The sequence below is a fragment of the Myiozetetes cayanensis genome, unplaced genomic scaffold (genome assembly GCF_022539395.1).
Source record: "Myiozetetes cayanensis isolate MyiCay16 unplaced genomic scaffold, myiCay2020 scf19, whole genome shotgun sequence".
Taxonomy (NCBI): domain Eukaryota; kingdom Metazoa; phylum Chordata; class Aves; order Passeriformes; family Tyrannidae; genus Myiozetetes; species Myiozetetes cayanensis.
Genome location: NW_026087400.1, coordinates 14,715,962 through 14,741,870, shown reverse-complemented (window position 1 = coordinate 14,741,870; position 25,909 = coordinate 14,715,962). Strand labels below are relative to the sequence as shown.

General features: G+C 52.7%; 1 protein-coding gene across 5 annotated transcripts in view; it reads right to left on the bottom strand.

Moving 5' to 3' along the window:
• L3MBTL1 (L3MBTL histone methyl-lysine binding protein 1) overlaps positions 1-24,324 on the bottom strand; it is a 29,027-nt gene extending 4,703 nt beyond the window's left edge. Inside the window, exons 1-22 of one of the 5 annotated variants that reach the window (XM_050313515.1) lie at positions 24,219-24,324; positions 17,485-17,639; positions 16,966-17,128; positions 14,714-14,937; positions 13,817-13,961; positions 13,527-13,665; positions 12,724-12,847; positions 12,015-12,102; positions 9,841-9,932; positions 9,369-9,473; positions 8,452-8,587; positions 7,836-7,936; positions 6,652-6,803; positions 5,617-5,693; positions 5,088-5,173; positions 4,434-4,544; positions 4,070-4,184; positions 3,724-3,823; positions 2,739-2,936; positions 2,373-2,419; positions 1,340-1,497; positions 656-718 (exon numbers count right to left, since the gene is read on the bottom strand). In XM_050313515.1, coding sequence (XP_050169472.1) covers positions 656-718; positions 1,340-1,497; positions 2,373-2,419; positions 2,739-2,936; positions 3,724-3,823; positions 4,070-4,184; positions 4,434-4,544; positions 5,088-5,173; positions 5,617-5,693; positions 6,652-6,803; positions 7,836-7,936; positions 8,452-8,587; positions 9,369-9,473; positions 9,841-9,932; positions 12,015-12,102; positions 12,724-12,847; positions 13,527-13,665; positions 13,817-13,961; positions 14,714-14,937; positions 16,966-17,101 — 2,397 coding nt within the window. In that variant the 5' untranslated portion in view covers positions 17,102-17,128; positions 17,485-17,639; positions 24,219-24,324. Of the gene's footprint in view, positions 1-655; positions 719-1,339; positions 1,498-1,523; positions 2,283-2,372; positions 2,420-2,738; positions 2,937-3,723; positions 3,824-4,069; positions 4,185-4,433; positions 4,545-5,087; positions 5,174-5,616; positions 5,694-6,651; positions 6,804-7,835; positions 7,937-8,451; positions 8,588-9,368; positions 9,474-9,840; positions 9,933-12,014; positions 12,103-12,723; positions 12,848-13,526; positions 13,666-13,816; positions 13,962-14,713; positions 14,938-16,965; positions 17,129-17,484; positions 22,193-24,218 lie in introns of those variants that run through there. The other 4 variants (XM_050313514.1, XR_007628743.1, XM_050313516.1 and 1 more) reach the window with 4 other exon arrangements.
• Positions 24,325-25,909: the final 1,585 nt, after the last annotated feature.

Below are 25,909 nucleotides of genomic sequence, written 5' to 3'. Positions count from 1 at the left end.
CTGGGATTCTGCACTGGAGCCCAAAGGGCACAGCCCAGGGACATCAGGCAAAAACCCATCCATCCATTCCCTGCTCCAGGTCCCAGCACACTTGGAGGCTGCCCCCAGCTCAGCTTTGCCTGTCTGAGCACCATTAAAGCACAGGGGCCATTTACAAACAGGCTGGGACAGTGGATGTCCCCAGTGTGCCCAGCATCACCCCACTGCCCTGGGTGTCAGAGCCACAGAGGGGTCAAAAATCATCAACTCTCGTTGACAGACGGCAATGCCACCCAACCACCATAATGGTGAGAGGGTGCAGACAGGGGAAGATGAAAGGGTGAGGAAGAAGAAGCTTCCCTCAGGAGGTGATGGTGCTATTAAGGTTGCAGCACCATCCTCCTCCCATTCCCCCATCCTAATCTCAGTGGGGCCCTCCCTCTCCCTTCTGGGAGAAGAGGGCAGCACAGCTCTCCTCCTGCCCCGTATCTGCAAAGCCAGACAGGTGCACACTCGAGTGCGGTGGGGCTGCAGGGCAGGATCACTGCCCCACGCTGGATGCACCCTCAGCATCTAGCAGCAATCCACTCCAGGAAGGCCACTGGCCAATTCCTCCCGGCCCTGTTGGCAAACAGCTGTCCTGGGCCACCTGGTCTCATCCTCCAGCCCTTCTCACCTCATCCTTGAAGAGCTTGGCTTGGTCCTCACAGCCCGTCAGAGTCTGAACAAAGCTAAACACCTTGGAGTAAATGGAGAAAAATGTCAAGACAGAGCAATGGCTCTGGCTGGAGAACCCCCTGAGCCCACACCCTCACTGCCACAGAGGCATTTTGTGCTCTGTAAGGTGCCAGGTGACTGTTGGGACAAAGGCTGCAGTTGCTTCACCATCTCATACCCAGAGCCCACCCCTGGATCCAGGCACAGACACTGGCCCCAGAACAGAAAATGCTTCAGCAGCTTCATCTCCAACAAGCACCTCCAGCACAGCAAGAGGTTTCCCACTGAGGGGCTGGGGAAGGAGAGGGGCACATAGGGGGTACTGGGAAAATCAGGGAATTGTTAATATGCTGAATTAAAAGACTGCTATTTGTCTCCACCTGCCTGCCCTAGGCCTGGGGAAGCATCATATTAAAACCAAGTGAGAACCCGGTTGTTCTGCATGTGCTTCCCAGGAGCTGCCCTCAGGGCTTGTGCCCCCCACCAGTGTGTCCACTGGACCATCTCCTCACTAGCCCAGGGGAGTGACCACTGAAGCCCCTGCATGCCTGGTGCATCTGTCATGGTGCTGCACAGCCAGGCAGGTGCTCCCAGCCATGCCAGAGGACCAGGGGCCAGCATGAAGTGTTCCAAACCACCTCACCTCATCAATGGTCCACTTGGCCACCGCGGCTGCTGTGATGCCAGCCACCCCTGGCAGCAGCTTGCAGTGCTGCTCCCAGCACAGGGACAGGGAGCGGTCGGGGTGGGCAGACAGGGCAGACATGAAGAGAGACTGGTGCATGTTGTCTGAAGAAATAGCTGAGGATAAAAATGTGAGATGTGATATGAGGTAGAAGGATGAGAATATCCCATCGTATCCTACAAGCCCTGGGGAGAGCCTTGCTCAGGGTAGGGCCAAGGGGTGGCAGCAGTCTGATAGGTCCAGGTGTCAAGAGCTATGCGTTGTCCCCTGATTCACTAGGCTATCAGTGTATCCAAGTGTTCTGTTTGGTGGGATTGAGGATAGAAGTTTAGAGACAAGCTTGGTTTTGCCCAGTTCTTACCATCTTTTATCATTCATTTTCTATACTGAACTAGGTTTATGTGTCAAATTCCACACCAGAATGCCTTCCCATATAATTCAGTTCATTTCACATTTTTAACAAAGGTTTTCACTTGCTCTCTGCTCCAAGGAGTCAAGGATGGCTCCCAAGAAAAGCTCTTTCATTCACCGCTAGCACTGGGGTAGATGGCCCATGGAGAATGGCAGGGATAAATGTCAGGCATCTACTTCTCTCAGGCATCAGAACTAAAGACCAAGGAAACTGTTCATCATCAGTTTCTGTGCAGCAGCAATAATTTGGCATTTCACAACCACACTGAAATTTTGGGGCACAGCATTCCATTATCCCTGTTCGAAGAGGACAAAGCACCGCAGAAAATAGAGAGGATCCTTATTCCCTGCCCTAAATCTCTCGAAGATTCGCAGACATAAATCAAAAGCCATGCTTGAGGGAGCTAACAGAACTTTGGTATGAAGCAGGGACATTCCTTGTTGATGATCAAATCTGGCAGTCGACCACAAGCCCCCCGCCGGGACGGACCTGTGTGAGCCAAAGGAGACCTGCCTCCAGCAACCACCACCCCAGCTCTGCCAGCCCTGCAATGACACTGTGGCAGAAGATGGCACTTACTCTGGAAGTCTTCCTGCTGGATCTTCCGGTACTTTGGAGGTCTCCCTCTAAAGAGACAGGAAGACTGATGTCCAACAGGGCTGGGACTTGGCCCAAGGGCCCTCCTCCACACTGCACAGAGCAATGCCTCAGCAGTGGGAGCAGGGATTACCACTTGGACCCTCACTCAAAGGGTTGATAGCTAAAGGCAGGAAATGTGGGAAGAAAAGCCAAGAGAAGTGCCCAATAGAGCTGAAAGGACCAAGGCCAGCTGCCAGCGATGGTGCTGCCCTGAGGCCAAGGAGCCTCTCTGGCCAGGTCATCCCTCCCACAGCAGGTAGTGATGGCACAGGGGCCCTGCATGGGGCTCACTGGGTGTGCTCCTACCTCCCATGGTGCCGAGATTTCTTTCGCTGAGGGAAACCCATCAGGTTCCTCTTGCGAGTTGAGGCCTCAGTGTCAGACAAGTCAGCCTTCAGCCTGCCCTGGTTCTTCTCTGCCAGCGGGCACCCTGAGAGGCAGTAATGGGCCGTGAATCTCCCCGTCACGTGTCCTGACCCATCACAGCCTGGCGTGGGGCACTTCCTAGAGAACAGAGGGGAGACAAGCATTGGACCCAGCTTGGAGTAGCATGGGGAGACCAGCCAGCAGGGCAACCTGTCTGCCCCCAAGCATGGGCTGCCATAGCCCTGGTCAGGGAAAGCAGAGTAAAGATGTGCTGACCAGATTCCGAGGGTGAGGGCACTGGATGCCCAGGCAAAGCACACTCAGTCCCTTCAGGTACAAGCACTTGTCCATTTGCCATCACATCAACCCTGTGCAAGTCACCACAGTGCTGAACAAGCAGGTTATTGGGGTTCACATCACAGACCTGCCTTGCCCACCCTCATGGATACTTCACCATACTGGCTCCTCCTGACACCAGCCTAGCACTGGGGTTCGCACTAGACTGAGTCTGTTATCCCCTGGAAAAGGTCCCGCAAGTGACTGCCTGAGCTGGGGAAATGCGCTGTTCCTTCTCAGGACTTCCCAGCTCAGCCTCACAGTGAAAGGCATCCATGAGGGATGGCAGGAACAGTGTTCTCACAGCTGGTGTCAGGGAATAGGTCCTCTCTGAAGCCTATAGGTCCCCACAGGTAGATGAGCACACAGGGCACCCCAGAGGGCTCTGGGTGCCACAGGACAGGCACAGGAGAGGATTACAGGGGTTACACCAGCTGGGAGCTCCATGCTGCCTTAGGGCCCAGCTTGGGGAGAGCAGGGGGCTGGGTGGGTGCAGGGAAGGAGTGGATGCTGGTAGGGGTGGCGGAGGAAGAGCTGGCATGGACTGGCAGGAAAGCTGTACCTCTCTGAGCTGTGCTGGGGAGCTCACCTGTGGTGAAAGCTGTACTTTGAGCTCTTGGTGTGAGGGATGCTCTTGCAGCCCAGGGTTGGGCAACCCGCATGGGCAGAGGAGGCTGATTCCTTTGGCCCTACACCAGGAGGAGAAACAGGAGAGAGACTTTCATGGCTGCAAGCCCAGGCAGAGACAGGGAGCTGGGCTCCCTGCCTGCCCTAAACAGGGAGGACTTTTCCAACTGACAAATCCATGGAAAGGTCCTTCCTCTCTGCCCATCCACATCCAGCACCTGCCCTCCCATTTCTGTTCAGGCAGCAACACTGGGGCTCTGGCGTGTTCACACCCTGTGATGAGGGACTGACACAGGCACAGAACTTACTGAGAGGAGGCTGCAGTGGATGTCCCGTTTTTGAACACCAGCCTATGGGGTGGATGTCTGGATGATCCGCATCAATCCAGAAATCATAGATGTGGCTCCAGCCATCAAAATGGATCTGGAAAAACAAGTAGAGGTTACCCTTCAAAACACGGGACACATCCCTGAGGAGCTCTCCAGGCTGCCAGCAAGCAGCAGGGTAGAGCTGAACTGCAGCATAAGGCTCTTCTCTACTCCTCGAGACAGCCACTGAGACCTGTCAACCTCTGCACAGTAGGCTTTGACAGACCTCCCCTCCCCGTGAGCTGGGAAGGGCAGGAACAAGTCATCCTGGACACAGGCTCAGCACTGATCCTCCAGCACCTACCTTTATCCTGTGATCTTCCACATCCTCCACACTGGCCACTCGGATGAACGAAGGAGTCCTCCTGTCCACTGCTTCCAGCTTCATGTTGACTAGGAAGCCATGGGGTGGGCGCTGGAAGAACCCAGATCAGCGGGGAACAGGGCCATGCTTCAGGCTTCCTGCACCCCTTGGCAGCTTTCCCAGCAGCGTGTGCTCCTCAATCCCAGTTTCAAGCCCTGGCCTGGCTGGGGAAAAGCCATCCCAGATCACAGTGGCAACAGGAGAGAGTGGGAACAGGCCTCTTGAATCTGAGCTGTGTTTTAACAAGATAGGGAAGCTGCCCCAGGAAGAAGGTCTTTAAGAGACACATTTTGGGGATCTGTATTGCAACCACACTTGACTGGATGCAGCTGCTGATGGTGCAGTTGGAGACAAAAACTAATCAAGCAAACCTAAATTATTTCCCATCACCAAACTTGTGTCTAGCCAAAGGGATGGTCATACTTCTCATTTTTCCCACTACTTGCCCTGACTTCTGAACCTTGAGTGTAGATCCAAACACAGGCCTGTGGCAGGAGCATACAGAACATCACTGTACTTATCATAAAAGACCTAGCAATGGAGAAAACCCAAATTCCTGCTGAGCTGGAGTGGAGCAGATGACGTGGCACTCACCACTTTAAAGGCCCAAGCTGGGACAGCAGATGCTCCAGTTTCCTTCAAGTACTTTTCCCAGGTGAAGTTGTCAGGGTCAGGATAATCTGGAAGGGGGAAGATGAAGAAGGTGAGATGCCTGCAGGAAGACAGCAAGTACCTCAGAACATCCCACTGCCTTTAAGGGCCAACCAAGTCTGTGCCAGGCACACAGGAACCTGGGAGACACTAAAAAGTGCTACTATTTTCCCATGGACCATGAAAGCCAGGATACAAGAAGCAGAAAACATCTGGGTGTGCACAGACAGCTTGGGTCCTCCTTGTTGTCTCCTAGTGTGGAGACTTGGCCCAACACAACCACCACGCTGCACCTGAACATGTGTACAGGAGCCTTGGCAGGTACAAGCTGCCTCCCTGGCTGTGACCCATCTGAAGGAAACTGTCTGGGCCTGCAGATAAGCAAGGACCATGGAGTTTGTGCCCTCAGGACCCCCATGCCACCCTGAGAAGCCTGTCCCCAAGGGGATGCCCTCCCAGGCCACTGACTCACCTTGAGGAGGTGTGAGGGGTTTGCCATGCTCATGGCACCATCCAACTGGGTGGATGTATGGGCTGCTGGGGTCACACCTAGAAAACACACCCAAGCTCTTACACAGGCTGAAATACTCAGCTCATCACCACGGGCTGGGGGGCCCCCCAGGGAAGGACACTTGGCAGCACCTTCAGACCTGCACCACCAGCAAAATCCCCTGAAGAAACTGAGATTTTCTCCTGAGTGGCCCAGGGAACTCCAGGGCCCAGCAAGGCAAGGGCTAGAGCAGGGGAACTCAGCTCTGAGGGGCAGGACATGCACATGCCTCTGCCCAGGGAACAGCAGCCCTTTGCTATAAGTAGGGAGGCAGGACATGCCCTCCAGAGCTTGGAGCAGTGAGACAGGGGTAGTGGGGTGGGCTCATGTCCCCAGCATTGCTCCCAGTCAGTAACAGCAGTCACAGCACCCTCAGGAGATACTGCTTTGCAGTTCTGCCCTGGGGTAGAGCAGGCAGCTGCCCAGCACCAGACTGGGACAGAACCTGCTGAAGCCCACAGCCCCTTGAGGTGAGAAGAGAAGGTCAGAGGGTTCCAACCACAAAGGTAAAAAGCTGTTCTTAGGACCCTGGCTGTGCTAACTGGCCATTTTAATTGGCCTTAATCAGCTTCACCTGGGACACCTCCCCACTCCGGCCACAATCCCCTGCCTACAGACACGGGAGCTGCTTTTTACGATCAGGCCTTCAGCCTCTGCAGTGCAGGTGACTGTCTCCCAAGTGGGCTTCAGGCTGAGCCCACAGCATGAGATAATGCCTATCTTTGCTCCATGTCAGCTACAGAGCCATGGCAACATTCCAGAAGGTGACATGGAACAGGTAAAGGTTTGTTCCCCAGCACAGGAGGATGACCCTCTGCCTCCCTGGACCGCTCATGGCCTCTCTGCAGCAGGATGTTGGGATTGTCCCATGCCTTCCCAAGCACCCCGTCACTCTTGCTGAACCAGTGGCAGAGTGTGTCCCCATCATTGGCACCCCAGGAGCCTCTGTGCACTTACCAGTAGTCGTAAGTATCATCCCAGTTGTCAAAGTGCACCAAAAAGCGATTGTCCACCACGTCAGTCACGGTGGCAACACAGATCAGGGAAGGGTTCATGCGGTCCACAGCTTCGAGCTTCATGCCCACCTTGAAGCCTGGAGAAGCCTCATGCTGGCAGGAGAGAGGGGCAAGCTGCAGCACAGCTCCTTCCTCCCCACGTCCATTGCCTGCTGCAAGGAGGCACCTGCCCAAACCCTCCCAGAAACAGACCCTCTCTGGCCTCCAGGCAGGCCCAGGACCACTCAGGCTCCCAGTAGGGCAGTGCCCTGCTGCGTATCCAAGGAAAGAGGCAGAGGGTAAGTAATTCAGCTTGGCCACAAAAACAAAGAGGAAAAGTGATCTTCAGACCCTCAGGATCTTCTATAAACAGTAACCTCCAAGAGAAAAACAGCCTCCAACTGACACTAGTTCTGACTTTGTCACAAAACACTTGTTTGAGGTCACAGTGTCAGCAGTGACCAACGCCCTAGGTATGGCAGGAGCAACTGGGATGGGGCCCTTCTCCTTTCCAAGCCTTTATTTCTTGGATCCAAAATCTGTGTAAAATCCTGCATCATACACACTGGTGGAATTGTTGCAGCAATGAACAGCAGGGTTGAGACACAATAAATAACTTAGAGAGACTGATTTATCAGTAAGTTCAGCTTCCCCTGCAGCTGACAAAGAAACAATCAGTATTTTGCACTCTGCTACATTCCCACTTCCCTTAACCAGGCTTCCATGTGAAAAAAATAGGCGGACACATAAACAATGAACACACATAATAGAGACAAAAAATTACACTTATGAAACATTAGCTGATTTTTTTTTAGCAAAATAATTGTCGACAGTAGCGGTTACTTCTCCTTACCAATACTTCTGTAACAGATTTAACTGTCCATTAGACCAACCTGGATGAATCAGTGAATCAGACCAGCACCAATTCTGGGCACACCAACCTACTCTTCAAGCTACAGATCCTGAGTAGCAAAGTGTGCCACAGCCAGTAGTACACACTGCTGACCTTCTGCGCTGTGGGCTTGAGAAGTGTGGGGTGAACAGGGCAAAGCCCTGTTGTGCTGGTAGAGGCCTTTTGCTCAGCTGGAGCAGAAAACTCACACCTGAACCTGTAGGCTCTGGTAGGAAAGAGATGCTGCTACTCACAGTGTTTCGGACCAAGAAGAGGTGCTTAGGAGCTGCCTGAGCCTTTGTTAACTTCAGGTAGTTTGTCCAGCTGAATTCTTCTTCTTTATAACCTACAACCCCTCAGGAAGAGAAATGAGAGCAGTGGGCTCACAGTCAGGAGGTGGTGAGGGTGACCCTGGCCATCCCTGGCGTCATCCCGCCAGGCATGTCCTGCTGTGGGCACACAGGATCCACAGCAGTCCTGGGATGCCCAAAGCCCATGGCTTAGGCCCAGTGGATAGTTTTGAAGGGGTGTTATGAAATGTGAGCAGTGGAAATCCAGAGTGCAGCTCCTGCACAGAGAGAATCAGTCCTGCCTGCTGACTCTAGCCTGGCAATGGCACATCCAACAGGGTCTTGCCCCAAAATGTTAGTAAGAAGACATAGGTCTGTTTCTTTCAGGTGCTGAAAAGAGACATGTTGTCCTGTGGAACCCCCTCTTCCCCCAAGTATCCCTCCTGGGCAAGTATCCCAGCAGCATCCCTCCCTATCCCCATGGAGCCACCCTATCCCCACCTGATGCTCTACATTTGGCCCTACTGTTCACCCCCCTCCTTCACCAGGACCCAGCACCCAAGACAAGATAACTCCTTACCTTTGGGGGGCTGGAGTTTGTGCCCTGTCTCCTCAAACCAACCAGCAGGATGGATGTCGGGGGAGTCAGCATTCAGCCAGAAATCATGGCACTCAGAGTAGCCATCAAAGTGGAGGCGCATCCGGTAACCACATACCTACCAGCAGGAAGGGCAGGAAAGGGAAAGGACCATGGAAATCTGCTGCTCTACCTGGCTGAGCGTCACATGTCCCACCCCTCCCACACACCATCTCAGCTTATATTGCTTTGAGAAGCCAAGAGTCAATCACAGGCCAGTGCCCAAAGCAGGAGCCACAAGCCACCAAAGGGTGTCCAACACAGAACAAGGTCAGTGCAAGGCCACCACAAGCTAGCCCTAAGAAGGGATGTTCAGGCTGGTGCACGAAATGTCATGGTGGGGCAAGTTGCTGGATCCAGAAAGTGTGAAGATTTCCTTTTCTGCACCTTGGGAAGCTGCTGATGCAGGGATTTTGGCTAAATGCCATGCTGGCTGCCTGGGAAGCACTGCAAGGCAAGCACTGCAAGTCTGGTTTGACTGGTACATGGCTGAATGGAGAGCCCACACAGACACAAGGAAGAGCCTCCACACATTCCATCTCAAGGGAATGTTCTAGGGGCATCAGCTCAAAGATAAGAAGCTGCTGCGATCACCACAACCCCTTCCCTCATGATCTGATGTGTCAGGGTGATGGAGAGCAACTAGGCCAGGGCATGACAGCAGCTCCACGGTGCTGTGTCCTGTCCCTGTGAGCTGGCAGAGAACTCCCTCTTTGTTTGTTTGAGATGCTGGAGTACCAGCTCATCTCCTGCATCAACAGGCAGGCAAAGGCACTGACCCTATCTCTTCCACAGGCTAGCTGGCAGCACCTTCCCTGCCCCAGAGTCCAAAGAACCCAGGAACATGGGAGGCACCTTACCTCAGCCACGGTCAGGATGAAGTACATAGATGGGTGCTGTGGGTCAATCCCCTCCAGCTTCATCCCCACTTTAAAGCCATTCTTGTGCTGGGAAGCTACTTGGTACTGGAAACAAAAATTAAACTACAATGTAAAAACCAAAGGAGGGAGCTGAGTCTAGAGGAGCAACCACTAGGCAATGGTAGCTGCAGGGAGGAGGAGACTATGGGCCACAGGTTATGTTGTCATCCAAATTTTAATTCTTTTTCCATAGAAAAGCACATCATTCCACCTCCTTGTGGGTTTGCATCTCTTGCTATTGGCAGTGCCCCTGGGCTAAAAGCCGCAGCTGGGGGGAGGGGGGCGGAAGGGAAAGAATTGGGGCCCAATTCCACAAAATAGGGAAGCAAAGAAGAGAGGAGAAGGGAGAGGGGGGGAAGGGAAAGAAAAGAGAAGATGAAAGAGGGAAAAAGACAGGAAAATCCCAACTCACATCCCGGAAGAGATCTAAAGGGGCAGCGACAGCTTTCTGCTCCTCCAAGTAGGACGCCCAAGACCAGCCTTCTTTCTTCTCCTCACTGGCACCTGAGCGCAGCACAAATGCACACAAATGCTGCTGAGAGGCTGCTCCAGCCCCAGCCCTGCTGCCTCCAGGCAGCGCCGAGGGCAGGCAGGTCCCGCTGGGGCCATCCCTCTCTCACACACAATCCTGCATCCCTGCAAAGCTTTTCCCAGCCAACTTGGCCAGTGTGCGAGGAGGGACACAACCAGGAGTCCCCATGCCCTGAATGTCCTGTCACTGTAGCGTGTCCTAGTAATGCACCTGTTCTAGTGGAAGGTGCCCCGGCCCTGGCAGGGAGGTTGGAATGAGATGAGCTTTAAGGTTCCTTCCAGCCCAAACCATTTCATAATTTTATGATTCTAAGGAGCCTGAGGGACAAGCCATCCTGGGCAAAGCATCAGGACACCTCTACAACCAGGTCCTCCTCCAGCCAGTATATCTGATACGTCCACAGCACTGATGGATTTGGGACAACCAGCAGGATCCATGCAGGGGTCTGGGAATCATTCCCAGCTGCAAAGGGTTCCCAGTCAGTCAAACCAGCAGCAGGCTCACTTCCCAGCTCTGCTGTCCTCTGCTCTGAAACAACAGCCTGACACACCAGGGCCGCCCTGATGCCCTAGAGATGCATTTACCCAAAAAGAAGACAAACTCCACAGACATGGAGGTGACCCTTCACACCTTTGAGAAAGGCCTCGGCAGAGGCACATGAGACATAACCCAAGTTTCTTGCTCTCCAGCTACTTTCTCTCCCTATTTTGTAGCACCTGAAGGGACTCCAGGAGTGCTGTGCCTGCCTATTCCAGCACTGAGGAAATCACAGCTACAGGTCAGCCATGGCAGCTTCATGTAAGACAGGCCAGAAATACACAGCAAAAAAACAGACTAAACTCATTCCTCCCTTGCATGTAGGGGAAGTGGAGATGGAAAAAATAAAAACTTATGGAAGAAATTAAAGCTGAGCTTCAGTGAGCAAAGTGAACAACCTAGGTGCTTCACTGATATTTCAGAGTGATAAACACCTTTAGTATTCTTTAGGACATAGAAAAAGTGCTAGATATGGCTGGAGAATCTGTGAGTGCAAGCTCTGCACTTTCAGAGAATGACAAATACACCAGGAGACACTGAACAATGTTGCACTGAAGCATCCAGGTATGCATTTTCTTTGCTAATGTACTTCTAAAATAAGAGAAAATAAAATGCTGAAATAACAAGGCTCAGCACTACTTACTTGTACGTAGTAGGGAAGGTTACATGCTCTGGGCTCAGAAGACAACCTGTATGAGATTCCTTTTTAACAGTGGTTAACTCAGTGTTACATCAGGGATTAATGACACCTGGCCCCTGCCACTGTGCCTGCATATGGCTATCAAGAAGAGTATGTAGCTAGAACATTTTCATTTTAAAATTGAGTATGACCTTTCACTACTCAAAGACAAAAGGTTTTCCATAAATGTTTATTTTCATTATTTCCCCAAGTTTTCCTTCTCCCTCAAAAAAACAAGCAAGCAAACACTGCCTCCCTCAGCTTATCTCCTCTCTGTTGACGGCTCTGCTTTTGAGATCTCTGATACAATCTAGGAATAGATCCCCAGAAGATGAGACAACCCCAAATCACATGGCTTCAGTGGCACCACACCTACAGGAGCAGCTCCCAAACTTGTGAGCTCCTGACAACATGAGGGAAGTTCACCATAAGCCCATCCCAAAGGAGGGCAAAGCCACACATGGTGCAGAGTCCTCTTATTGCTCAGCATAGTGTCTCTGGGAGCAAACATAGTATCCACAAGCCAGGAACAAATTTAGCTCCTGAGGGGAGGGACAGTACTGTACAGCACAGGCCAGTGCCTGAAGCAGACATAGCCATATCTGTAGGGGTGCACCCTTCCCATGGAGAGAAAGAGAGGAAAGGAGAGAAAAATGGAAAGAGACAGAGACAGCAGGATCAAGCAAGCAGAAGAGCTTACAAGCCTTCACGAACATGTACCAGTGCATTGCACTGGGTGTTTTACTCTACTGGAGCACCAAAATGGTCTAGCCCCACAGTGGGACTCCCCCAGCCATGGTGAGAGCGCTGACCCCACCGCCCGCCTGACCCTCCGTACCGTGCTGGCTCCCATTCCATGCCTCAGCCTCCAGATTGCTCAAGACAGAGTCTCCCACAGAGTTTTTCCTCTCATCCTGTTTTTCCTCCTAGAGATGAGAGCAGAGAAAACAAAAACCCAGGTCTGCAGAGAGATTTAGGCTGTGTGTTGTACCCTCACACCAGTGCCAAGGGCCTTACTGTGCCTCCATGACGTCCTTGATTTGACCAATGCTTGGTCCAGAAATGGGCTGCAAGAGAATCTGATGATGGGAGGGTGCAGGGGATTTTGGTGCTCAGTGGTAACAATCACACCTGGAATGGACCTGTTATAGTCAGGCCTTGGCAAGCGGACCTTCCTTGCCTTGTCAAAGTCTCTCCCTTCTCCAGGACACACAGCACACAAACAGATATTCTCTTACTTCAACACTTGCTTTGGTGGCCCAGACTCAAAAGAGCAGCTAAGAGTGCTCAATACCTACAGCCCAGCCTGGACATGTCTAGCACTGCCCAGCCCTTGGTAGACAAGCCAAAGAGCCAGCCCTGATGCTCCACACATTCAAGTCTTTTTGGCCTTAACAGCCAGTGGGTTACCCCTTTACCTACAGCTGACACAGCCCCAAAAAGCATTGCTAAGAACTGTGCTCACTCACAGTGCACACAGGGGTGGCCCATGGCCCCCCCTTGACAATGGCACACCTGCACACATGCCTTCCCTGCTCTCATCCTACCATTTGCTCAGATTCATATTCTTCCTCTGAAGGGCTCTGATAGTCCTTCCTCTTTCTTTTCTTCACAGGCTTGAGGATTTCGGTGGCACTGGCGCTGCTGGCAGAGTTTTCCACAATGACAGACCTGCATGGAGGAGGGGAGGGTAAAGCACTGTGGCACAGCATGTGACACTGGCTGGGGTGTTGGTAAGGTAGGGGCTGCTGAAGAGTCACTGTCCACCCATTTCTTACTCGCACATGCTCCCATCCCTCCTGACTAATGTACGCGCTCCTCAGCACACAAGTTAGCAAGAGTTAGAACCGCGGACAGGTCACAGTTATCCTCACACACTTGGGTGTCAGAAACCTGAACACAGGGATGGATCAAAAGGGATCTAATTTTGTAGCAAGGCTCTAAGCTGCACCAGAATCACAGAGATGCTGGAAAACGAGTCCCAGGAGTCACACGCTGGTCAGCAGAGCAGCTGGGAAGGCCTCTGTAATCCACACCTTCCACTGCTGCTCAGCCTGGAAGCAACCACTGCAGCGAGCTCCTGCAGCAGCCCTGCTCCAGCAGATAAGCTTACGAGGCCACAAATTGGCCAGGAGAAAATCTGGCTCCTGTACTTCCTGCATGCTTCCCCTGTGACAAGTCTTCATCCCCTCACTCTGCAGCCAGGGCACTCTGCCTACAGGAATGAGGGAACAAGAGGGATTCCCCAGAGGCAGATGTGCTCGCATCTCTTGCTGGAGCACAGGGCCCAAGGGAGGGAGGGCAGATGGATGGATATGGCTCTGCATGGTGCAGACTCTCCTTCCTTTACCTCTCTTTGAACTGCTGGTGACAGTGCTCGCTGCAGAAGCCCCTGCCTTCCCGGGCCCCATCCCACACGTGTCTCCGGCCACAGGTATTGCAGTGGCACATGCTTTCTGCTGTGGGCAGCTTGCTCTGCTCTGGCACATCTGGGAGGAGAGAGGAGGAGCAGTCAGGCACGAGGTGCAGAAAAGGAAGAAGAGCAGAAGCAGGAGACATTTGCCTCACTCAGGAACCACAGCAGACAGCATATGCTGGATGGTGGTACCCACCCCTCAAGTGCCACCATGGTGCCCTTACCATTAGCCACAGTAGGATTGTCTCTGCTGGTGGGTGCCACCTCTGAGTCCCCATCTTTTTCTGTGTGACCCTCCTTTACAGCTTCCACTGGAGGTATCTTATCAGCACTCACCACCTTCAGTGCCCCATACTCATTTATTCGAAACTATGTCATTGAACCAAAAAACAAGGAAGAAGAGTTAATAAGTAGAACAGAAATGTAACTTGATAGCTAGTGGGTGCACCTGAGCTCTGAGAATGAGGGACATGGTTTGGTCACCAGTGTGCCCAAGAAGAGGACAGCTCTTCTGAGGACAGAGATGAGCACAGCACCTCAGTCTCCTGTGATGGTGCCCCTGCCTGCAGCCTGTGCTGGACCCACCATGGGCACTTGGGTGACCAGCTGGCAGAATAGCTGGAGGATGACTGGAGCTGGCAAGTTGGTGGCTGGAGGATGTGGTGACCTGAGGCTGAGCAGCAGCTGAGAAATGGGTTCATTTTCTGCAAGCTATGTCATGCACTGAGGGGTATCCCTAAAGGCACCCTCTGCCTGCTGAGTGCTGCTTCCAAGGTGAGTGCAGGAGCTGGGTGAGAGCCAACTCCATGGTACTCCATGGTGAAAAGGAAAGGTGTCCCGCATAGCACCTAGCACCACTGTGCCGCCCTGTGCAGACCTGCTGCAGCCCCCCAGGCACCATGTGGGAGCTCTGCTAAGCTCCCAGGATAGGAGGGGCATAGGGATGGGGCACATGAAGAGCCAGAACAGCTGAGGGATCGTTCTGCAGGGGTGCAGGCACTGTCAGGGGCCATGTCACATCCTCGTGGTGCCTGCCTGGCACAGGCTGGGGGACTTACAAGGTCAAGGAGCTGCAGGGAGTGGCAGAGAGGGCAAACACAGTAGCCCAGGGCTGAACTTACCCGCAGGTTACTCCCAGGCAAAGTAGCCAACCCATCTTTCCACTCCAGCACACGGACTGTGCTGCAGGTCTGCACCCCGCTGATCTGGGGAATGACAGTAGCTGTGATGGGCTCATTCCCTGTTCCCCTCTCTGGCCTCTCGGCCCCTGTGCTTCTCTGTGGTTCCCGGGGGAATCGTTGGATTTCTAAGGTGCTCGTGGGAAGGCTGATGGTAGTGGCATTTGCTTGAGAAGAGAAGAAAGGAGACAAACAACCAGAGGAATACACAGAACACTTTACTGGTGCAAATAAGGCTCAAACACAGCACAAAATCACAGAGGTCATGATCTCCCGGCCAAGGGCTTTGTTGTGGGCCACAAGCAGTCAGAGTGACCCAAAAAATCTGCAGTCAGAATGGCTTGTGCTGGGGGGTGGCACCAACATCATCCACATTCAAGGGGTTTTCAGCCCGATCTCGGCCTCTTTCCGTGACCAGAATGCCCTGATGTAGTAGGAATGTCCCGGTGAGCTCCTGGACTGTAACTTCATTTTAAAACTTCCAGTTTAGTTACATTTCAAAGGGACACACTGTGTAGATCAGGGTCTCACTGCAGTAAGAACTGAGGCCCCAGGAGCAGGAAAAACTGGGAGATCTGCTTCTGAAGAACACCTCTGATCTCACCTAACACACATCCATGCTTTGCTCACACACCTTCTGAAAGACACCTGTCAGCTGGGCCAAAAGACTGCCCTAGTTTTCAAGAAGGGTAAGAAGGATGACCCTGGAAATTACAGGCCTGTCAGTCTGACTACAGTGCCTGATAAAATTATGGAGAAGGTTATTCTCGGAGTTACTAGAAAACACTGGAGAGGCAACAGTTGTCAGTCACAGCCAACACAGGTTCACAAGCTGACCAAGGAAAGCCAAAAGATGTGTTTTTTTAGTATTTTAGCAAGGCTTTTGATACTGTCTCTCATGGTATCCTTCTGGACAAAGTGTCCAGCACAGAACTCAACTAGTGCATCATATGTTGGGTGAACAACTGGTTGATGGTTGTGCTCAGAAACTTACAGACTGGTGGCCATCACCAGTGGAGTTCCCCAGGGCACTGTTTTAGGGCCAGTGCTCTTTAATGTTTTTATAAATTATGTGTATGCAGGAATCAAATGTACATTAAGTAAGTTTATTGATGACACTAAGTTAGGAGGAGCTGTGGACTTGCTCAAGGGTTGAGAGGCCTAACAGAGAGAAGGGGCTGCACCAGAGAGCTGGGCAATCACAAAATGTATGAAATCTAACAAGAGTAACAGCTGGATTCTGCACCTGGGATGGGGAAATCCTAGTTATATGCAGAAACTGGGGGACGAGCCACAGTGGGAGCCAGCAGTGCCCTGGCAGCCCCAAGGGCCAGCCCTGTCCTGGGGGGCACCAGGCCCAGCATCGCTGGCTGGATGAAGGGGGCCTGTCCCGCTCTGCTCTGCTCTGGGGCAGCCTCATCACAAGTCCTGGGGCCAGTTTGGGCACCTCAGCTCATGAAGGACATCAGAGGGCTCGAGTGCGTCCAGAGGAGGGGTCCAGGATAGGAAAAGGGTTTGAGGGCAGGACTTAGGAGGAGCAGCTGAGGCCCCTTGGCCCACTGAGCTCAGAGAAGAGAAGCTGAGGGGTGACCCCATCAAAGTCTGCACCTTCCTCACAGGGGGCAGTGCAGGCAGGGGCTGATCTCCTCTCTGGGGACCAGTGATGGGAGACAAGGAGATGGAATGAAGGTGCATCACTGGAAGTTCAGATGAGACATTAAGAAAAGGTTCCTTGCCCAGAGAGTGGTCAGTCCCTGGAACAGGCTCACCAGGGAAGTAGTCACGGCAGCAAGCCTGCCAGAGCTCAGGGAGTGTCAGTCTGCACTGTCGCCAGGGGACAACAGTCTTACAGTTTAGTTGTAGGTAGTCCAGCCAGGATGAAGGAATTGGACTTGATCCTTATGGGTCCCTTCTAGCTTGAGATATTCTGTGATTCGGTGATATTGCAGCAGCCCAGGAGCCCACAGCCCTGCAGAGAAGGGACCCAGCACACTGTGCTGTCCTGGCACAGGGCTCCAGATATCAGGGCTTCGGTTTAAAACTCAAGTTTTGATTGACCACAAACCATCCAAGTAATGTGGAATAGCCAGAGAGAACCTCTAAAATGGCAACAGCAGTATGGCTTTGCCTCCCAAGATTTGGGAGGAGCACAGACACACAAGGAGACACCAGTTAGAGAGGAGTGTTCCACATACCTGGTATGATGAAGGCAGTGGCTGGCAGGTGGGTGCTCTGCACAGTGCTTTCGGTGGTGACCACATGGACACTGACCTCCCCAGCAGCATTGCCCTTCGTGCTCCTCACCACCTCCATCTCTGCCCTGCTGTCCATCACCTTGCCTGGGCACAGAGTGAGGCACTGCAGGAAAGAAATCAAGTTGGGTACCAGTACAAACACAACAAAGGAGTGAAAAAGTGACGGCAGAGCTGTGTCCGAGAGCGGGGGCCGAGCCCCATCCTGGCTGCGCCCCGCGGGCAGGGCTCTGCCAGCGCCAGGTACCAGCTGGGGCTCGGAGGGGCGGGGAACTTCACCCAATTAGTTAGTTTCAGTTAGTCCTGAGAGTTGCTCCACTCTCATCCTTCAGCATATTCTGGCCTTTCTAAAATCTCCAAATCCCGTCTCTAAATTCCTTTCCTAGCATCAACATGACCCAGTGAATCCCCTGTTGTGAGATCCCACTTCAGATCCTGCAAATGCCATGGGTTTTTTCTTACCTGGCACCACCATAAGATGGTATGAGATGGCAGTTCCAAAAGATGCTCCTGGCTCCTTCAGGGGCCTACACTACTCCAATGCAGACTGTGACTGAGGGCTGGTAAATGCTACCCTGGAGCAGGCAGAGGTCCATGAAGTTCCCCTTCCAGCTCTCCTGGATCAAGAGTGGAATGAGATGAGTTTTAAGGTCCTTTTCATCCCAAAACGCTCTGTTGTTCTATGAAAGATACACTTATTTTGAAGGTTCTAATGTCTAATGCTGTAAAATCATCCTCTAACTAGGAAGGTCAAAGTGTTCCACAGTTAACAGTGGGACCTTTTCTCCTTCATGTGCATAATGGTCACACCCTTGATCTTTTAATTGCCTGCAAGAGAGAATTTCACAAGTGCCAGGATTTGATGGGGGGCGGGGACAGGGGTGAGTGGGGGGAACTTGATGTCTGCTGCATGCAGTTTCTCACAGGACTGGTGATATTCAACCTCTTTAGCCATGAGCTTCAAGGAGTAGGCAAGTGTCAAGGCCCTGAGGGCACTATTGAGTCTTACTGGCTGTGATCAGCCTCCCCTGGGACTCCCACCCATGGGCCCAGGTGCTCCATGTTGCAGCAGTGCAGTCTCCAGCAGATCTGGCAGCAGTGGGACTGACCTCCTGGCTGGAATCCTGGCTTGATCTCAGGTCTTGCCTGAGCTCCAAGGGACATGGCCACAGTGCCCCTCCAGCTGCCTTCCTTGGTTCCCTGTTGCTGGGGAGCAGCTGGCCCCTGCTGTGTCCCAGCAGGCAGGAAGGTGCCTGCACCAGGATGTCCCCAGATCAGGGCCTGCCTGTAAGCCCAAGGGATGGACAGTGTTGCCTCCTGGTGTCCAGGGCACCTCGGTGAGGGAGGGCTCTCGGGGCTGCCCTAGTGAACAATGCAACGGACATGCGTGGCCAGGCAAAAGCCCAGCAGCATTCCCAGATGTGCTCAGGGAAGGCAGATCTCTCCATGCCACTCTCACTGAAAATGATGATGCCGGTGTCCTAGAGACTCTTGAAGTCTGAGGATGCTGGGTGAGGGAAGAATTTTGGATCTGCCCTGTTTCCCACACCTTCTTCAAAGCCCTTGCTGCCAGGATGGAGGCAGGGCTGCTATGAGACTACAGAGGGCTACAGAGGGGACTATGGCCATTTCTTGGTTCCTTTTGATGCAATTTCATTTTGAAAGGGAAGAAGATATGTGGAAAAGAAGATAATCACTTTGGTGACATGGGGTTAAGTCTGGAATTTTAAAACCTGAGACATTATGATAAAAGTGTCACCAACCTGAGGGTAGAGAGTGGATGGTATGCTCACATGAGGGGAAAATCTAACTTGTCTTCCCTCTCCCAGTGCTGCCAGGTTTGTGACCACAAACACCTGATTCTCAGCTGACAGACAGCATAGACCTTCCAGGCCTTTCTGGAACAGAAAAGCACTGTTAAGCATCAGGAGACCTGAAGAAACTGAGCAACTCAGCTGGACACCAGATTCCAACTGAAAGCCAAAATGAATTTGGCAGTCAACCTGTTCTGATGCTTCCTAATAACCACTAGGAATCTGTTTTCTTAGGCACTTAAATCCAATCAATCTTTTATTCATCACTTGGGTTAAATGTTTCAAGGATAACTCATCATTTTGTGTGAGCTGCTGGCTCTCTTTTTTTAACTTAAACAGAAATTGGTACTAGAAATGCCTAGGAAGGAAGAAAAATAACTAGGTCCAGTTCTCAGACTGGATGATGCTCCAACTCATCTCCATCCAGAAACCTATGACACAATAGCAAATACTTGCACAGGAAGTGCCCTGCAGTAATTGTCACGTGTTTCACACTCTCTGAAACCTTATGGGGCTGTGCCAATGCTGTCAGGACTGGTTCTCTCATGCCTTAGGAGTTTGGGGTGAACAGAATGAATCTGGATTATAGATTGCAGTGCTATTCCTAAAGTGGAAGAACTAAACAACTGAGATTTAGGACTTAAACTCCAGACAATCCCTCCTCCAACAACCTCCTGGGAAAGGCCTCACTGCACCAAAGGTGCAAGTCCCAGCACTGCACCACACTGGGCAGCCCAGCTCAGAGGGTCAGGAGCCCTCCAAGCAGCCTGAGGGTGGCAGAGAAGCCCATCCAGTCCATGGCCTTGCCCTACAGTTAGACTCAGTGATCTTAGAGGTCTTCTCAAGCCTTACTGATGCCATCATTCTACCGCAAACTGTCCCTCCTGTTCCTCTTATCTGCCCCTCTGCAGTGGTGTCCATGCTTTCCCCAGCATCTCTGGCCAGAGCACTGGACTCCTGCTGGTAGGACAGGTGTGGGCATGACATGACAGCTGGGCTGTAGAGTTCCATCCCCACCTGCAGCAATGTGAATCAGGATTGGAGATACTGTTTGCAGCTCACAGTTTTTAAAACCTGGTATAAAAATCTCTGGAAGCCTATCCTGTTGTAAAGTATCCCAGGTCAGAAGTATTGCATATGGAAAAAAGGAGAAAAGAATAAGTATCTGGCCACAGCTGTGATCTGTCTGAGCATCACTGTCACAGAAGAAGAAAGGCACTGGCACACGTCCCTTTGGATAACCCTACTCCTGAGAGCAGAAAAGGTGTCATGCAGAGGGTGCCCCCAGCTGAGACAACTCTGGTGGCTTCAGCCCTTGGAGACAGAGCACAGGCAGGTACCACCGCCCCAGAGATCACTTCAAGAGATCTGCTGCAAGCCCTGGAATGACCTATATTACCACAGGGTAATTCAGGAACCTCAGGAGGTCTCTAGTTCAAGCTTCTGCTCCCAGCAGGGTCAGCTATGTGATCAGACCAGGCTGTTCAGGGCTTTATCCAGCTCAGTCTTGAAAACCTACCGGAATGGAATCCTGCAAATTAGCACAATAATTAGCAAATAAAACTAACACGTTCCCTTGGATGTTAGGAAAAGGTTCTTCCCCTTTACTAATTTGCCCCTAGGTGGTTGGGCACTGGAACAGGCTCTCCAGGGCAGTGGTCATGGCCCCAAGGCTTCCAAAGCTCAAGGAGTATTTGGACAACACTCCCAGGGATATGATGGGATTGTTGGGGTGTCCTGTGCAGGGCCAGAGGTTCGACTCGATGATCCTTGTGCTCAGGATATTCTATGACTCTTTCTGCTGGCTGCTCTAGACAATGAACAGAAACTTTATTTATTTATTTTATTTAGCTGGGATCTTAAAAAGCTTTTGGCTTACACATGCCCCAGTGACGTCCGATAAAACTCTGCTCACCTGGACAAGACGAGAATGAAGCCAATACTTTGCAGCCTTCAAAAATCCCACTAACCAGCTTTTAAAAGAGCAACTGTGCAGCTGCAGCTATTTTGGTCTTAAATGTGAGTCCTAAAGTTCTCCCTTTTTCTTGTATTGGGCGTAACTCCATATGTGTTACAGAGGGTGCAGGTGAGCCCCACGCCCCAGCCAGCTAGCCAGTCATTCCACAAGGACTCCACACACCCACCCCTTCTACCTTCTGCTGAGGCACAGCCAAGGACATGGGGCTCCCACTAGGGAGAAGCCAGAAGGGAGAAAAGCCACCCCAGGAAACCCTGGCCACATGCACACACACTGACCGGTGGTCCCTCCACAGAGCACCACAACATGAAGGTGGAATTTTCCAAGACAGCTGTCATCCAGAAGTGCTCTGCTCTCTCCTGCTTTGCTCTGGTGAAGCAGTTCCTGCAATCCTGTCCTCCATGTATGAGTATGGCCGTGCATATGGCATCTGTCTGCAGTCAGACCCTGTCAGCCTATTCCAGTCAGTTCTGACAGTAGGATTAGATGTCTCTGGAACAGTGGTCCAGTCAGAGACAAACCTTCACGTCTGGGAAACGAAACACTGGCACAGAGAATGGGGTCCCTGCATGGCCCCTCACCTGAGAGAGAAGGGCACAAGCATGGAGCACAGGCTGACCTTCTTGAGCACCTGAGAGTGGCTGGATGACACCAGTCTGTGCACACACATTCACACGCGCAAAGGAAACTGGCCGCAAAACACACATTTTTAAGGCAACTAGAAGCACTGGTTCTGCTGCTCACAAGGCTTTAGCTCATCAAACAGGGAATGTTGAGTGTTGGCACAGCCACGCTCTGGACCAGCAACCCAGGGGCTTAGAGAGCACTTCTATGGCTGCTATACACTTGAATAACATATGTACACATGAGCCTCCAGCTCTGCCGCAGTCTCACACCCACCCTCTCCCAAAACCATGGCAAAGTCAGGGAACGATCCACTGTTTGGAGAGAAGGGATACACTGCGTGCAACAGGCCACAGAAGAGCATGAAGAAAAGCAGCTTCCAGCACAGAGCTGATGCACGGCCCTGTCAGTGCTTTATAAAGCACAATCTGATCAAAAGAGGTGTTTCTTTTCATCACAAAATTGGCTTAAAATAATACTAATTCAAACAATATTAACGTGTATTGGCTTTGTGGTTTCTTGGATTTTTAAATATTCCTGAAACCTGCACTGGTACATGCTGGGAACCATCCAGCTGGGAGGCAGCTGGCAGGAAAGGCCATGGGAATCCTGGGGGACACGGGATGCCCATGAGCCAGCAATGTGCTCCTGCAGCAAAGGAGGAGAACAGTGTACTGGGCTGCACTGGGAGCAGTGTCGCAGCTGGTGGAGGGAAGGGACCCTTCCCTCTGCTCTGCACTGCAGAGGCCACCCCTGGAGCTGGCCTGGGCTGCCCAGTACAACAAACTGGGACAGACTGGAGAGAGTCCAGCACAGGGCCATGACGGTGATGGAGGGACTGGAGCATCTCTGCCATGAGGAGAGGCTGAGAGAGCTGGGACTGCCTGGCCTGGAGCAGGTGCTCAGGGAGGTGGTGGAGTCTCCACCCATGGAGAAACTCAAAAGCCGACTGGGCCATCCTGGGCAGCCGGCTCTGGGTGGCCCCGAGGGAGTAGGGGCTTGGCAAGGTGACCGTCAGAGGTCCCTCCAACCTCACCCAGCCTGTGAGTCTGTGAATTTTTTATCAGAAGTCTCCTCAGCCATAGCAGAGAACTTTCCCATCCTTACCATCAGCTGAGATATGATTATTAATTACCTCCAGTGGTAAAATTGAGTTTTTAAGAAAGACCACCAGTTGGGATCATGCTAAATATGAAAGTGGTACAGCCAGAGTACTGCAGAGACCAGCTAGGTTGAGAGTTGTTCCCTTGGATCTTCCCCTGTCTTCTGGTATTGCCCAAGGCAGGTGTTTAGGAGACTAACGGCACTGTAGAAAGTATTTCTACACATTATACACACAGGAAAACTCAGGAACACTCTTGGCACAGGCAGGTGCCCCAGTGGAGAAAGACAATCCTACACACACCTCTTCCCTTCCCAATCTGACTTCTACTTCAAAGCCAGGAGGCAATGCCTTCTCTGGAACAAAGCAGGGGCACAAAGTCCTGCTCCTGGGTTCGGCTGCAGCATGGTGAGGTTTGGAATGGGCCGTGGAATTTATCAACATCTCAAAACCAGATTAAATGTTCTTTTGCGCATTAAGAGCCTATTCATGTTGCACATTTCAAAATAGCAAACAGATTCTGTGAAAATGGAGATCAGAGGGAGAAGGGCAATAAAGCAGCAAGCTTTAGCTTCAGACACAGCTGACAAAGCAGAGCCACTCAGGCTGAGTTTTCACCTGCTGTCCCAGGAGTGTCACAGCCACCAGAATTAGCTTTTGGGCCAGTGGATCCGCGCAGGGCCACAGGTGGGGAGAATAAGCAGTTACAGTGATCTCCTGTGCCACTCCAAGGGGCTCAGGGTGACACCATCCCAGCTCAACTCTGAGGCCAGAAGGCAGTCTGAAGCCTTGGCAGCTCCAGCTGGGTGCAGACCTCTGGCCCAGCCACTCCTGAGAGGCACAACAGGGACACCCACATCTACCTTCCACTGCCCCCTGATAGCACCAGCCCTGCTGCAGCATCCAGCCCTGCAGAGTTAGGGATATTCTTCCACAAGTTATAATGAGGCGGAAACATCAAAAGAGGATGAATACCTGATCCTGAAATATTTCTAAATGTCTGGTCTTTTCTCTTCTTTTATAATTAGTAAAGAAATAAATCCACAACCTGTCCTAGTCCATGAGGAGCACTGTTTCCATAGCCTGGGCTATGCACTGCTTGCCAGGCTGAATCAAAGCCCTCCACACTGCAGGGCCCTGTCCAGGGCTGCAGCAGTGTCACCTCCAGTCTCCGGGACAGCATCAGCTCACACAGTGTTTGAGAAACACCTGAAGGAACATGGTCAAGCGTCCAGCCTGAAAGGGGCTTCCAGCCTCCGTGTGTCCCAGAGAAGATCCCTTGGGAAAGCCAGGGAAGCAGAGTGCGGTTCCCTGTCTCTGTGGACAGGGCTGGGCAGCGCCTCGCAGCTGCAGCCCAAGCAGGGCGCAGGCACCCGGCGAGACCCGAGCCTGGCCCGGGGAGATAAGCACGGTGATGTTCCGCTGAGATAGCCCGGGGGCGGCGGCCCTGGGCAAACACGCTGCGCTGCACACGGTGACACGGTCCAGCTCCGGCCCCTCCGCGCCGCTCCACCCCGGCTCCGGCCGCGCCGCCGCGGGCACAGGGGATGCCGGAGCGTCCCTCCCCCCCGGCCCCGCTCGCCCGGCCAGGGCCTCACCCGTGCGGGAACCGGGATGCGGCGATGCCGGGCGGGGATGCGGCGAGCCCGGGCCGGCGGTGCCCGGCCGCGCTTCTTACCTGGCCCCGGCCAGACGCTGCTCCGAGCCCCGGCGGCACGGCACTGCTCGGCCCGGCCCGGCCCGGCCCGGCCCGGGGTGCGGGGGGCGCGGAGCGGGAGGGGCGCGGGGCCGGTCCGAGTGTGCGCGGGGAGCGCGGGGAGGGGGCGGCTCAGCCCGCGCCGTCGCCGTGGAAACGCGCGGGGCCGCATCCGCAGGGCCGTGCTCGGCCCCGCCGCAGCTTTTCGGGGGTATGCGGGGAAAGGGGGAGAGTCGTCATGGCAACGCCGGGAGCCCCCAGACCGACCGGGCACCCCCGAGCCACGGCCCCAGGGTTAGACGAGACGGGGGGGCTGAGAGAAACAACAAACTGCTGCTTGGACTGAAGCCCTTCACCTATGGAGACGAAGGTTGGGAGAGGGCTGGGGGTCTTCAGCCTAGAGAAGGCTCTGGGGGACCTTAGAGCCCCTTCCAGTGCCTAAAAGAGTTCCAAGAGAGCTGGAGAGGGACTCTGGACAAGGGTCTGGAGTGACTGGACAAGGGGGGAATGGCTTCCCACTGCCAGAGGGCAGGGTTAGATGGGATATTGGGAAGAAATTCTTCCCAGTGAGGGTAGTGAGGCCCTGGCACAGGTTGCCCAGAGAAGCTGTAACTGCTCCATCCCTGGAAGTATCCAAGGCCAGGTTAGACGGGCTAGTGGAAGGTGTTCCTGCCAATGGCAAGGGGGTGGAATGAAGATGGTCTGTGAGGTCCCTTCCAACCCAAACCCTTCTAAGATTCTGTGATTACCCAAATGCCCCTCAGCTAGCAATCAGACATCACCAAGGGGAACACATCCTCCTCAGCAGCCTAGAGACTCTTGAGACCAAATCAGTTCCCCAGGCCCTAATTGGCATCGGTGTGGGGGATGCCTCCCCTCCCCAGCTCTCCTACCACATGTCGGAAGAGTAACCAGAGAACATTAAGCCGACATCCCCAAGATACCTGGGAAGCAAAAGAATCACTTGAATTAGTTCTGCAGTGGAAATGCAGAATAGGCACAATGCACAGTAGTGTTTCCAAAGGGCTCTTGTCAAAACCCAGAGCGCAGCTTATCCTGCCCACTCTTTGGTATGGAATACCAAATAGCCACACAAGGTGTGTGCCTTCAGACACTTATACAGTGTCTGTCCCTCTAACCTGCAGGAAGTGTGAGTGGAAGGGACCAAGGCTGGAAGTACAAAGGCCAAAAATGTACAATAAGCTGCTGAGAACAGCCTTTGATGCATGTTGGGTGGTCTAGAGAGAGGCAGCTGCCCCCTCACCCCAATGTCCAGCTCCAGCTGTTCCGAACCTGGGGCACAGTGTTCCTGCTTGCTTTGGAGATTGCAGTTTTAGTGTATCTGCCAGTTCTTTGTCACCTTGAGTTCTGTACCCAAAATTTTTAATACATTAAGAATATTAAGTTAAAGACTCTGATAAAGCAATAGATCCTGCAAATCAGGAAGGAGGTAACACGTATTTCCTTTGCTGCGACTACCTTCTTCCCCATTTTCAAATAAACCACCAGTAGTGCAGTGTAGCAAGAGATCTTCCTGTATCAGTCCTTTTATACTGCAGTGGGAATTCAAATAGATTTGAATCGGGAACAAAGTGAAACTCAGTCTCTTTAAAGGCAACCCAGCATTGCCCTTCCCCATCCGTTCCCTGTTCCTGGCTATGATTGCTCTAAAA